The sequence below is a fragment of the Salvelinus fontinalis genome, chromosome 1, assembly GCF_029448725.1.
Source record: "Salvelinus fontinalis isolate EN_2023a chromosome 1, ASM2944872v1, whole genome shotgun sequence".
Taxonomy (NCBI): domain Eukaryota; kingdom Metazoa; phylum Chordata; class Actinopteri; order Salmoniformes; family Salmonidae; genus Salvelinus; species Salvelinus fontinalis.
The window spans coordinates 79,767,558-79,779,453 of NC_074665.1; the positions used below are offsets into that span (position 1 = coordinate 79,767,558).

General features: G+C 41.8%; 1 protein-coding gene across 1 annotated transcript; it reads left to right on the forward strand.

Moving 5' to 3' along the window:
* The first annotated feature begins 3,075 nt into the window (after positions 1-3,075).
* LOC129862588 (zinc finger protein 616-like) lies at positions 3,076-10,795 on the forward strand. The gene is made up of 4 exons (XM_055934383.1): positions 3,076-3,555; positions 3,697-3,800; positions 4,359-4,461; positions 4,773-10,795. Exons 1-4 carry the CDS (start codon positions 3,270-3,272, stop codon positions 5,714-5,716), a joined length of 1,437 nt encoding a protein of 478 aa, XP_055790358.1. The 5' UTR covers positions 3,076-3,269; the 3' UTR covers positions 5,717-10,795.
* Positions 10,796-11,896: the final 1,101 nt, after the last annotated feature.

An 11,896-nucleotide genomic window follows, 5' to 3' on the forward strand; every position in this document is an offset into this window, starting at 1 on the left:
ACCCTCACCACCTGGGGGGGGGGGGGGGGGGGGCAGTCAGGAAGTCCAGGACCCAGTTGCACAGGACGGGGTCGAGACCCAGGGTCTCGAGCTTAATGACGAGTTTGGAGGGTACTATGGTGTTAAATGCTGAGCGGTAGTCAATGAACAGCATTCATACATAGGTATTCCTCTTGTCCAGATGGGTTAGGGCAGTGTGATGGCGATTGCGTCGTCAGTGGACCTATTGGGGCGGTAAGCAAATTGGAGTGGGTCTAGGGTGTCAGGTAGGGTGGAGGTGATATGGTCCTTGACTAGTCTCTCAGAGCACTTCATGATGACGGAAGTGAGTGCTACGGAGCGGTAGTCATTTAGCTCAATTACCTTAGCTTTCTTGGGAACAGGAACAATGGTGACCCTCTTGAAGCATGTGGGAACAGCAGACTGGGATAAGGATTGATTGAATATGTCCGTAAACACACCAACCAGCTGTTCTGCGCATGCTCTGAGGACGCGGCCGGGGATGCCGTCTGGGCCTACAGCCTTGCGAGGGATAACACGTTTAAATGTTTTACTCACGTTGGCTGCAGTGAAGATGAGCCCGCAGGTTTTGGTAGCGGGCCGTGTCAGTGGCACTGTATTGTCCTCAAAGCTGGTTATGATTGCAGACAGAGCCCAGTGAATGGGATGGTGCAATATTGGATTAGTCGTATTTTAATAAGGTGCATGCATGGGGATGCCCATGCTGTGGAGATACACCTAGCGGACTGAAACTTCACTGTTGTAAGCACAATACAGCTAGTGCTATCTAGATTTGCGCTGGCAAAAAAATCCATTACGTTAGCTACTTAAATGTGAAGTCAACTCAACTGAGTAATAGAGAATGGAGACTTTTAACTTGAAAACGTGCAGGATAACTCTTTCCGGTTTCCTTGACTTCTGTTTTTTTTACTGTGTTATGCTTGTTCTCGTAGCACTCCTCACAGGCCGTTTGGTGTACGTTTTTTTGTCGGTGAGATGAAACTGCCAAAACTCTGAAAGGTATTATTGTACATCAGAATTTCAACACACGATTTGTTCAAGCCTAAAATGTTAGTCCGTAATCGTAACATGGTGTTTGTATGTTCACAGATGTAATTTTACGTTTAATGTTTCACGCATGGCTTTTCTTACGACCCTAACAATTTACGTATGGATTTTCTTACGAGCCTAACGTAAGTTAAACCTTTTGGCAGGTACCTCGCTCCATACAGATGTTTCACCAGATGTATAAATGTGAAGCATCCAGTTGGCATTTCCACTCACTACCAAATATGGTGGTGGGAGGAAGCCCAGTGGCCGGCAGGGGGAGAACATGGCCAAGAGGGATTTTGGCCATTCTGCTAATTTTCTCATCAATGAAACATTTGATCTCCATAACATTTTCTGTTTCCAAAACTAGAATCTGTATCAAACAGAGTGGACTGCGTTTTGTAGACTTTACCCTTTGCCAAAGTAAAACAAAAATTGTGTTAAGGAGTGCAAAGGCAAATTTAGTTATTGCACACTCGCACACTTGCTGTTTGGGTGTTTTAGGCTGGGTTTCTGTATAGCACTTTGTGACATCGGCTGATGTAAAAAGGGCTTTATAAAGACATTTGATTGATTGATCGTAGGCGTTCCATAACAGAAATATACCATTAAATGCTAGAACGTGCCAATAGGATCCCACTAGCTCATGCTTGGCCCTGCCCACCTCCTTGCTTGTTCTTGTTGTGCCCACTATGATTTAATTGATTTGCTCCCATTGGAAATGACAGGCTCTGGTCTATCTTGGGTTAGTTATAAAACATCTTTGGTATAGCCTCTCCCACGAAGAAGAAGACCCTGGTACTGACAAGAGACGCTTATGGTTGCTATGGATTTGTATATCTTTTTTTCACTACCCGTACAGTAGGTGGCAGCAATACGCCGTATCGATTGTAGTCTGCCAATAAAGCTAAAAGAAGAAGAAGATAAAGAAATTGGGGAAAGTAGTGGTAGGTGTTAATTGTAGGGGTGCCCATGGGGCTGGGGATCAGAAATGTCCCGTGCGAGAGAAGCAGGTTGAGGTTTCCAGGGTTAGAGTAGTGCAGAAGTTGTCATATGCTGAGGCAGTGAAGAAAGTAGAGGAAGATGGGTTAAGGGGGAGGGATCCTGAGAGGATGTACGTTAAGGAGTGGTGTGTGTAGTAGATCTGTACCAGTACAGAGGGATAGGCCAACAATTGATATATGTTTCAGTAAGATTTGATTTTTAGCATTTATTGAAATGGTTATCAACTGTACTGCATGGATAGAATGTAAGTCGCAGAAAATTGAGGTTGTGTTGGCAGCTGCAGAGAGGTATTTTTATTTATTTTTTATTTTACCGTTATTTTACCAGGTAAGTTGACTGAGAACACGTTCTCATTTGCAGCAACGACCTGGGGAATAGTTACAGGGGAGAGGAGGGGGATGAATGAGCCAATTGTAAACTGGGGATTATTAGGTGACCATGATGGTTTGAGGGCCAGATTGGGAATTTAGCCAGGACACCGGGGTTAACACCCCTACTCTTACGATAAGTGCCATGGGATCTTTAATGACCTCAGAGAGTCAGGACACCCGTTTAACGTCCCATCCGAAAGACGGCACCCTACACAGGGCAGTGTCCCCAATCACTGCCCTGGGGCATTGGGATATTTTTTAGACCAGAGGAAAGAGTGCCTCCTACTGGCCCTCCAACACCACTTCCAGCAGCATCTGGTCTCCCATCCAGGGCCTGACCAGGACCAACCCTGCTTAGCTTCAGAAGCAAGCCAGTAGTGGTATGCAGGGTGGTATGCTGCTGGCTTCCTATTTGGGTATACGAGTCTTGACATCAGAAGATTTACAGGGTGTCTTAAGTCGTGTCCTATCCTTTCAGGTTGATGGCCTGAGGTAGGACTAAATATATTTAAATTGTGAAGTTTGGTGGTGTTACTTTTTTATTTTTGTGAGTGGTGTAGATAAGGTATTTGTTTATTTTTTCAAGCAAAGTATAAGGGAGTTGTACTCCAGTCTAGTAGGTGGCGGTAATGCAACATTTATTGGATGCCAACTGCCATTAAACCTCATCAAAGAAGAAAAAAAGGCGACAGACGCTGGTGGTCCTCTGTTTACTTTTTAGTGAACTACACTAAATTTGATTTCGAGGTGTCTGCATCTAGCTGTACCTTTTCAACAGCCTATTGCTTCTACACTACACGTCCATTAACAATTACTTATTCGAAGGCCATTTTCGGTCAAATAATGGCAAATGACGTTGCTTTTCACACTCAGCTAGCCTCCATCATGGAGGTTTTGGCTAACACGGCCGTGGCTGAAATCTGCGAGCTTGTTGACAATGGCTATGCGGTCCTGCATTTGGAGATATCTCAAGGGCAGAAGGAGAATGAAGCGTTGAGGAGAAAACTACGGATGATGGAGCTGAAAGTGTCTCGTGCGAGTGCTCCGAGAGCGGGAATGGGAAGCTCAATTCTCGCGCACAGTCGTTCTCGAACTCACTTTGGCATGGAATCGAAAAGGACATCAAGCGGTAAGATTCGACGGTTCCAATAGACCACATACTAACTACATTTATAGGTTACATCAATTTAGAAACCAACTTATCAAGACACCATTGATTAAGTGTGTTTTGTGTGTATGTAAACAATTTCCCTTTTTCTGCTAATTCTAGGCGAGGTACATTGTCGGAGAGCAGTTGATTCCCAGTTGGTCACCAGCCTTTTTAGGGACGGAAAGTCCTCAGGTGATACTGGACAGACTACCACACAGAGAAAGGTAAGCATTTGTCCACACTTGTTTCAGAACGGGCAGCCTAATATTTCAGTGGTTATCAACACAACCTAGGTCTGAATGTAAATATGACATATAGCCTACCCATGTTAGTGGTATTTTTGCAATCAAGTGATCCTGTTTACTGTCCTGTTAGTGTTCTTGTGCTACATATTTTTTCACCTGTCTTTATGACTGTACAGAGCACATTTCCTCACAGTTACCGTTAGTGGATAATTCCCAGTTATAAACTGTGTGGTTCCATCCCTGAATGCTGATTGGCTGACAGCCATGGTATATCAGACTGTATACCATGGGTATGACTAAACATTTAGTTTTACTGCGCTAATTATGTTGGTAACCAGTCTATAATAGCAATAAGGCACCTCGGGGGTTTGTGGTATATGGCCAATATACCACGGCTAAGGGCTGTGTCCAGGCACTCCGCGATCGCACGTAAGAACAGCCTTTAGCCGTGGTATATTGGTCATATACCACACCGTGCCTTATTGCTTAATTATATCTTGCATCCCAATTGATTTTACCCAACCTTGTGTCCAACAGCCTGCAGCATTAGATATGAGAGAGCCCAAATCACCTACCATCAAAGAGGAGAGGCGGGAAGAAGCCTGGGACAATCATGACCAACGAGAGAGACTGAGGACCGGTAATTAAATGGGAGACGGGCTTAATAAAGGGTCTTCGTTATGACTTTTGGAAAAAAACATGATCAATTAATACTGTCATGTAAAAGGATTGCAATAATGTATGTTAGACTACTGCATACAATTCATAAATTGATTTAATTATAAGTACAACAGATTTTATGGCAATATTTTTAGCTTTCATATAGACTAGACTAGATTTATACTAATACATTTCTCAGAAATTGCTCATATCCTTTGACTGATGTGTAGTATTTGATTACCTTCATGAGCATCCAGTTCAGTGATTCACACACTGTTGTTGATGTTGTAGGAGCTTTAAATCCCAGTGTTGGAGGAGAAAGGCATTCCAACATCGACACGGAGGATGCTCAATCAATCAGCAAACAGGAGAATGCCAGCTCTTGTATATGGGTGAGTGGTGAAACAGACAACAGCCTCTTGCCAGAATCAAATGAAAATCTGAGTGTGAACAAAAGATCTCAAACCCCAGCATTGGAAGATGGTGATGGAATACTTGACCATGCAGGCTTTGATTGTATGATGTTTGAGCCCCCCAGACAACTTGGGACACTTAGCACCCAGGGTCCTGGGGCTGATCTTCCCGAGTGCTCTTACTCTCATGTGGATGTTGTACCTCTTAATTCTGATTCAGAGAATAGTTTTCCCTTTTCGATGAACAAGGTGAGTCACTCCATAACTGAGCACAAACAACCTGTAGCTTACAGAGATAATAGACAGAGGGTGCCGTTGCCCTCAGATGAGCCTCACATGACTGTGCGAAAAGGCATGGAGACTGGATCCAATGCCTTGGTAATGACGGATGGTTGGGTCTCCCATGACAGTCATAATAACGACGCTGTGAATTACAACCAAGACGGCACAGCAGGTAACCGGTTCATTTGTAGTTTCTGTGGTAAGACTTTGGCTTGTCTGAAGAACCTCAAGACACACCTTAGGGTTCACACCGGGGAGAAGCCGTTCAGCTGCATGCAGTGCGGGAAGCGCTTCTCCGACTCCAGCAACCTCAAGCGACACCAGAGCGTTCACACAGGGGAGAGACGCTACGGCTGCAGCCACTGTGGCAAGCGCTTCGCCCAGTCAGGCTCACTCAAAGTCCACCTTAGCATACATAAAGGATGCAAGCAGTTCCGATGCCCACAGTGTGGAAAGACTTTCATATCGGCCAATCACCTCAAGAGACACATCAGTGTCCACGATGGAGAAGAAAGTATTTTACCAACCACTTTTCAGTGAGTGAAAGCATACCCAAACGTGCTTTAGCCCAGCTTGAACAAAAAAAGGGATCGGGTGCTCGACTGAAGGAGTTGATCATCCAAAAAGTATTCCATACACTTTTGAATGAGTGTTTTTGTGACTCTTATCATTGAAGTTGTTTATCACTCATCCTCAGCCCACTGTGTGAAAATCGGTTTGTGGACTCAAGTAATCTCATTAGTCACACCGGATACTACATACAGTGTGGGGAGAGGTTTGCTGCGAAGCACATTCTTAGAATTCACCTAGAGAGAAACTATTCTGGGTGCTCTAGTGCTGGAGATTGTACTGTCACTGAGTAGACCACGAACACAGTTATTCATGAATAATTCTACTTTTTAACATTTTGACTGAACACATTTTGTCTGTATTGGGCTATTTGTTATTTACAGTTTAGGAGTAGTCTTATAACAAAAGGAATGGAATTAAAAAAAAGATTTTGTATGTGTATCTAATAATGTGTACCATTATTATTTCAAAAGTGCTGCAAGTAATATGAACAATACAAACAGTGATTGTTACTACTATTATTATTATTATTAGTAGTAGTAGTAGTAATATAAAAAATACTACCTCTCTTTAGGAAAAACACTCCTCCAAGTCAACCAGTCTAGTAAAATGATATCTCGCAGAGGCCCATGTATGAAGTTTTGAAATATGAATGATCTTGCACACATTATTTTTGTAAACATTTCTTCTGAAAATGTGTTTTTGTGAAATAAACAATTGTAAGAAAAAGGCCAGTACATTGCTGACTTTTTGACTCATCCAGTAGGATGCAGAACTAGCCTCTTGTCAGAAACATTAAGTAAGCACTTCCATGTAATGAAACTTCTGAAAATATCTAAATATAAAATAACCTGTATTTAGTCATGGCATATGAAAAGTGATTGCCTAAACAATAATGATTCATTTTGTTCATATTTAAGTGAGCTTTGCATTAGTTGGGTTTTAAAACATGTTCCAATGTCAAATAAATAACACATTTCTGTATACAAATATTTCTGTATACAATATTGCACAAATACTATTGATTGTGTCTCCATAAAACCAGGGTCCAGTCTACTCACAATAGTCCCTAGAATACAAAACAGATGAGTTTGAACAAAAAGCTAGGTCATATGAAGTGTTGCTGGCTTTTTACTCTTCCCCCTCCATAGCCGCCATTTCAATTTACTGAATATGGAATACATATTAGACTGTAGAAAATAAACTTTATCACCTGTCTCAGCTTAAGTGATGTGGAAAATAGTCAGTAGGTTCTCTACTAACCAAATATGGTAGACTGGACTCTGGTTTTATGCACACAATTTGTTTCTGTACAGGGCTGTATTTGTACTGTTCAGGCACCCCACTTTAGTTGTTTGACCACAGTAAAAGTCCAGCAACACTTTCATTGACCTAGCTTTTTGTTCAAACTGTTTTGTATACTAAGAACTCAAGTGAGTAGACTGGACCATGGTTTTATGAACACACCATCAATAGTTTTTCACTGTATAGTGCAATTTGTTTGTGCAATACAACAAAAATACTGTAAGACTTTGCTTAAACATTACTTTTCAAAATGGCATCCTTGAACAATAGCACCAGTAAATTAACAGTAATTATACAATATATTTTTTTTATTGTTTTATTTTGTTACCAGTAGACTTATGTTCCTTACATGAATTGACGTAAACTCCAACCATTTCTCAATGTGCTCCAATTTATAATATTATTTAGATTTTTCCATGAAGTTGGCTATCATTTTGTAACAGTTCCAGCATTATGCAAATCTACAAAGACAATCTTGATTTCTTATAATACACATAGTGTTTACAGTGGACTTTTAATTTTCAAAGCAAAATCTGAAAACCTTAAATTTGGATAGATGCAGCTACAGTTGAAGTCAGACATTTACATACACTTAGGTTGGCGTCATTAAAACTTGTTTTTTAACCACTCCACAAATTTCTTGTTAACAAACTATAGTTTTCGCAAGTCGGTTAGGACATCTACTTTGTGCATGACACAAGTAATTTTTACAACAATTGTTTACAGACAGATTATTTCACTTATAATTCCAGTGGGTCAGAAGTTTACATACACTAAGTTGACTGTGCCTTTTAAACAGCTTGAAAAATTCCAGAAAATTATGTCATGGCTTTAGAAGCTTCTGATTCTGATAGGCTAATTGACATAATTTGAGTCAATTGGAAGTGTACCTGTGGATGTATTTCAATGGTAAAATCAAAAGAAATCAGCCAAGACCTCAGTAAAAAGAAATGTAGACCTCCACAAGTCTGGTTCATCCTTGAGAGCAATTTCCAAACGCCTGAAGGTACCACGTTCATCTGTACAAACAATAGTACGCAAGTATAAACACCATGGGACCACGCAGCCGTCATATCGCTCAGGAAGGAGACGCGTTCTGTCTCCTAGAGATGAACGTACTTTGGTGCAAAAAGTGCAAATCAATCCCAGAACAACAGCAAAGGACCTTGTGACGATGCTGGAGGAAACAGGTACAAAAGTATCTATATCCACAGTAAAACGAGTCCTATATCGACATAACCTGAAAGGCCGCTCAGCAAGGAAGAAGCCACTGCTCCAAAACCGCCATATAAAAAGCCAGACTACGGTTTGCAACTGCACATGGGGACAAAGATCATACTTTTTGGAAAAATGTCCTCTGGTTTGATGAAACAAAAATAGAACTGTTTGGCCATAATAACCATTGTTATGTTTGGAGGAAAAAGGGGGAGGCTTGCAAGCACTGGTGTGCCGTGGGCCTGGGGCTTGGGCCTTCAGTGAGGTACTACACAGTCCCACTCGAATTAATCCACCTCTTATTACCATCATTATGATGCCATGGCTTTAGACACTATACATTTAGACAGAAACGCGGTATAACCAGGCGTTGCGTCACCTTGAAATTGACAAATTGACATTTTTGGGTAAACAGTGTTTACCCAAAAACATGACACAATCAATGAGTCTTTTCAATATTTCCCTTCACCTTTTCATTGTGCAGCTCCGTTGCCCTGCGCGCTTGTTCTTTGAGCTGTAGATCCACTCCGGTGTCCCCAAAAGTTTTCAAAAGCACCATTGCTTGTAAGTGCCCAGCCGTACTTTGGTGTCTCGTTGCTGCCCTGGTTAGACAACTCAAGTTTGCAAAGCCAGTGTGGCTCCAAACACCAAATCGATCACTTGCAAATAATAGGCATTCCCAGCAGTACAGTTTGCAGTGCTTCTCGGAGCCTGTGAGCCATTGACAGCGCTCGTAGTTGAAACTTTGAAAGTGGCGAGCGAATGAATCCCTTTCACGCCTGTGACAGGCTTTGTGGCGTCGGGCGACCTCTCCTTACAATGTCTAACTTTTCTTGAAAAGTTCGTCTTGAGAATGGCGTTATAATTATATCCTCGACCAAATCGATATCTTCTCCTCCTTCCGCCATTGTAGGTTGAAAAAACAGCTTAGTAGTACGCAAATTAATTCGTTTATCAAATTCAGTTTCCTAGATCTGCATATACCTGCCCATAGGACCTGCCTCTCAATATTGGTAATCCAATCAAAAGACGTGCACGCACTACGCCTGCTAGCTGGCTCCTGTGTAACACTGGAGCCAGCCAGCAGGCGTACAATAGCCAACTCTAAAGCTGATTGGTTGACACAAAATTTTCATTTCCATTCACTATAAGCTACAAGCGCCCGCACTGTTGATTCTGAAGGCCTGAGGGCAGATTTTAGACCCCTGGCAACACATGATGGCTGAATATGATTGGATAAAAGATCTAACATAAAGACCAGCCCTCCAAATCTCAACCTGGGGCTGGAAGCAGTGCAACCAAGAGGAAAGCTATGAAATGAAGAGTATAACTCTTACTCTGGGGAATAATTTAATACATATTTGTGGGAAAATATATTTAAAAAAAAAAATTATATTCTGATGATGTTTAGGCCAGCAGAGAAGGCCTTGCAGGCCCTGACGGCCCACCACTGCTTGCAAGCTAAAGAACACCATCCCAACCATGAAGCACGGGGGTGGCAGCATCATGTTGTGAGGGTGCTTTGCTGCAGGAGGGACTGGTGCACTTCACAAAATAGATGGCATCACGAGGCAGGAAAATTATGTGGATATATTGAAGCAAAATCTCAAGACATCAGTCAGGAAGTTAAAGCTTGGTCGCAAATGGGTTTTCCAAATGTACAATGACCCCAAGCATACTTCCAAAGTTGTGGCAAAATGGCTTAAGGACAACAAAGTCAAGGTATTGAAGTGGCCATCACAAAGCCCTGACCTCAATTCTATAGAACATTTGTGGGCAGAACTGAAAAAGCGTGTGCGAGCAAGGAGGCCTACAAACTTGACTCAGTTACACTAGCTCTGTCAGGAGGAATGGGCCAAAATTCACCCAACTTATTGTGGGAAGCTTGTGGAAGGCCACCCCGAACGTTTGACCCAAGTTAAACCATTTAAAGGCAATGCTACCAAATAGTAATTGAGTGTATGTAAACTTCTGACCCACTGGGAATGTGATGGAAGAAATACAAGCTGAAATAAATAATTCTCTCTACTTTTATTCTGACATTTTACATGATTAAAATAAAGTGGTGATCCTAACTGACCTAAGACAGGGAATTTTTACTAAGATTAAATGTCAGGAATTGTGAAAAACGGAGTTTAAATGTATTTGGCTAAGGTGTATGTAAACTTCTGACTTCAACTGTACATGTTGCTGATATAATGGAAGTCCTGTGGGCAAAGTGTTAGAACAACTTTTGCAGGTTTGGGAGCATCCTAGCAAAGAAAATGAAGATTCTGTAAAACAGTCTTGTGCTGTTATGAAGGTAGATGACTAATAATGTGACAATGCATAATATCTCTTGTCTGGGAAATGTTTACTACGGTTTTAGGCACCCTAGTTAAAATGCAGTACTGGTATAATAGACTAGGACACGGATGAGCACCTTTGTGTGCTGACGATTTACACTGAGGATGACCTTCTTTTTTTTTTTAAACCTTTCTTGCACTATGATTTTTTGGCCACCATGTTCTAATAAACATCTTGATTTTCCATTCAAGGCTCAGTTTGGATTTCTTCCTTTTTTTGACAGTGTGCTGGTATCTATCTCTTCCAGGTCATAAAATGTAAGCAATTGCAAGAAAGTAAAACATTTTGTTTTTCTGCAGAAAAGGTTTAATTTGTCTTAAAGTATCTTCAGTCTCACCAGCGGGTTCACACAGGAGAGAAACCCTTCAGCTGCTCTGTGTGGGTAGAGGTTGTGGTGGTTCATTTCTTTACTATCAAATGAGGAGAGACAAACTTATCACACAAGTCAGAGTTATACTTAAACTAAATCTTTAATAGTGAGAGCTTTGCAATAGCAATGGCTTGTCGACGAATCATCGTTTCTGATGATCTGTTGAGAGCGGCGAGACAAAGGCTACCGAGATCTTTTATAGCTAAGATCCACCCCCTAGTCGACATAACAAACCACAGATATTTTGAACGTTGCACAAGGTGAGACTTTTTAAATGAGAAAGGAGTATCCCGTAGCCAGATAGCATTCGCTATAAATTATCGTTCAGTTTGGCCCCTGAGACGAGGTTCTAGTCTCCTGGTACTTCATAGCACAAAAACACCAACTCATCCAATGGCATAAATCAATTGTCAACTCCCGATACTCCCATCTCAAGTAAAACCACTTCTTGACCCCACTCCTGGACAAGGTCACTGAGGGTAGTGAGCCTCTAGGTCATACACTATCCCAGGATAAGTGCAACATCAGAGATGCCATACAAGGGTTCCAGACACTACCACACATATCCCCCAATGCCAAAGGAGGGAGTGACTGGCGCACAGACATTGTGGAGACAAGTAATTGGTTCCCCATTATTCACGCCATCCCTTCACATGGTTTAAGAATAGGTAAACACATTCACATATGAAGACAATGTTCCCTCCTGTCCTCTTCCCTTTCTGATATTCTGCATAGCACCAGGGACATGTGAAAGACGAGCCTGACCTCTCCCCTCTCTGGGCCCCAGGTGACTGAGCCCTAGCTGAGGGAAGAAGTGCAACTGCCAACACAAGAGTCCGAAGGGATACATTCTAATAACAAGTATATCACATAAGCATATTATGCAGATAAGACATCTTAATTATCTATGTTAC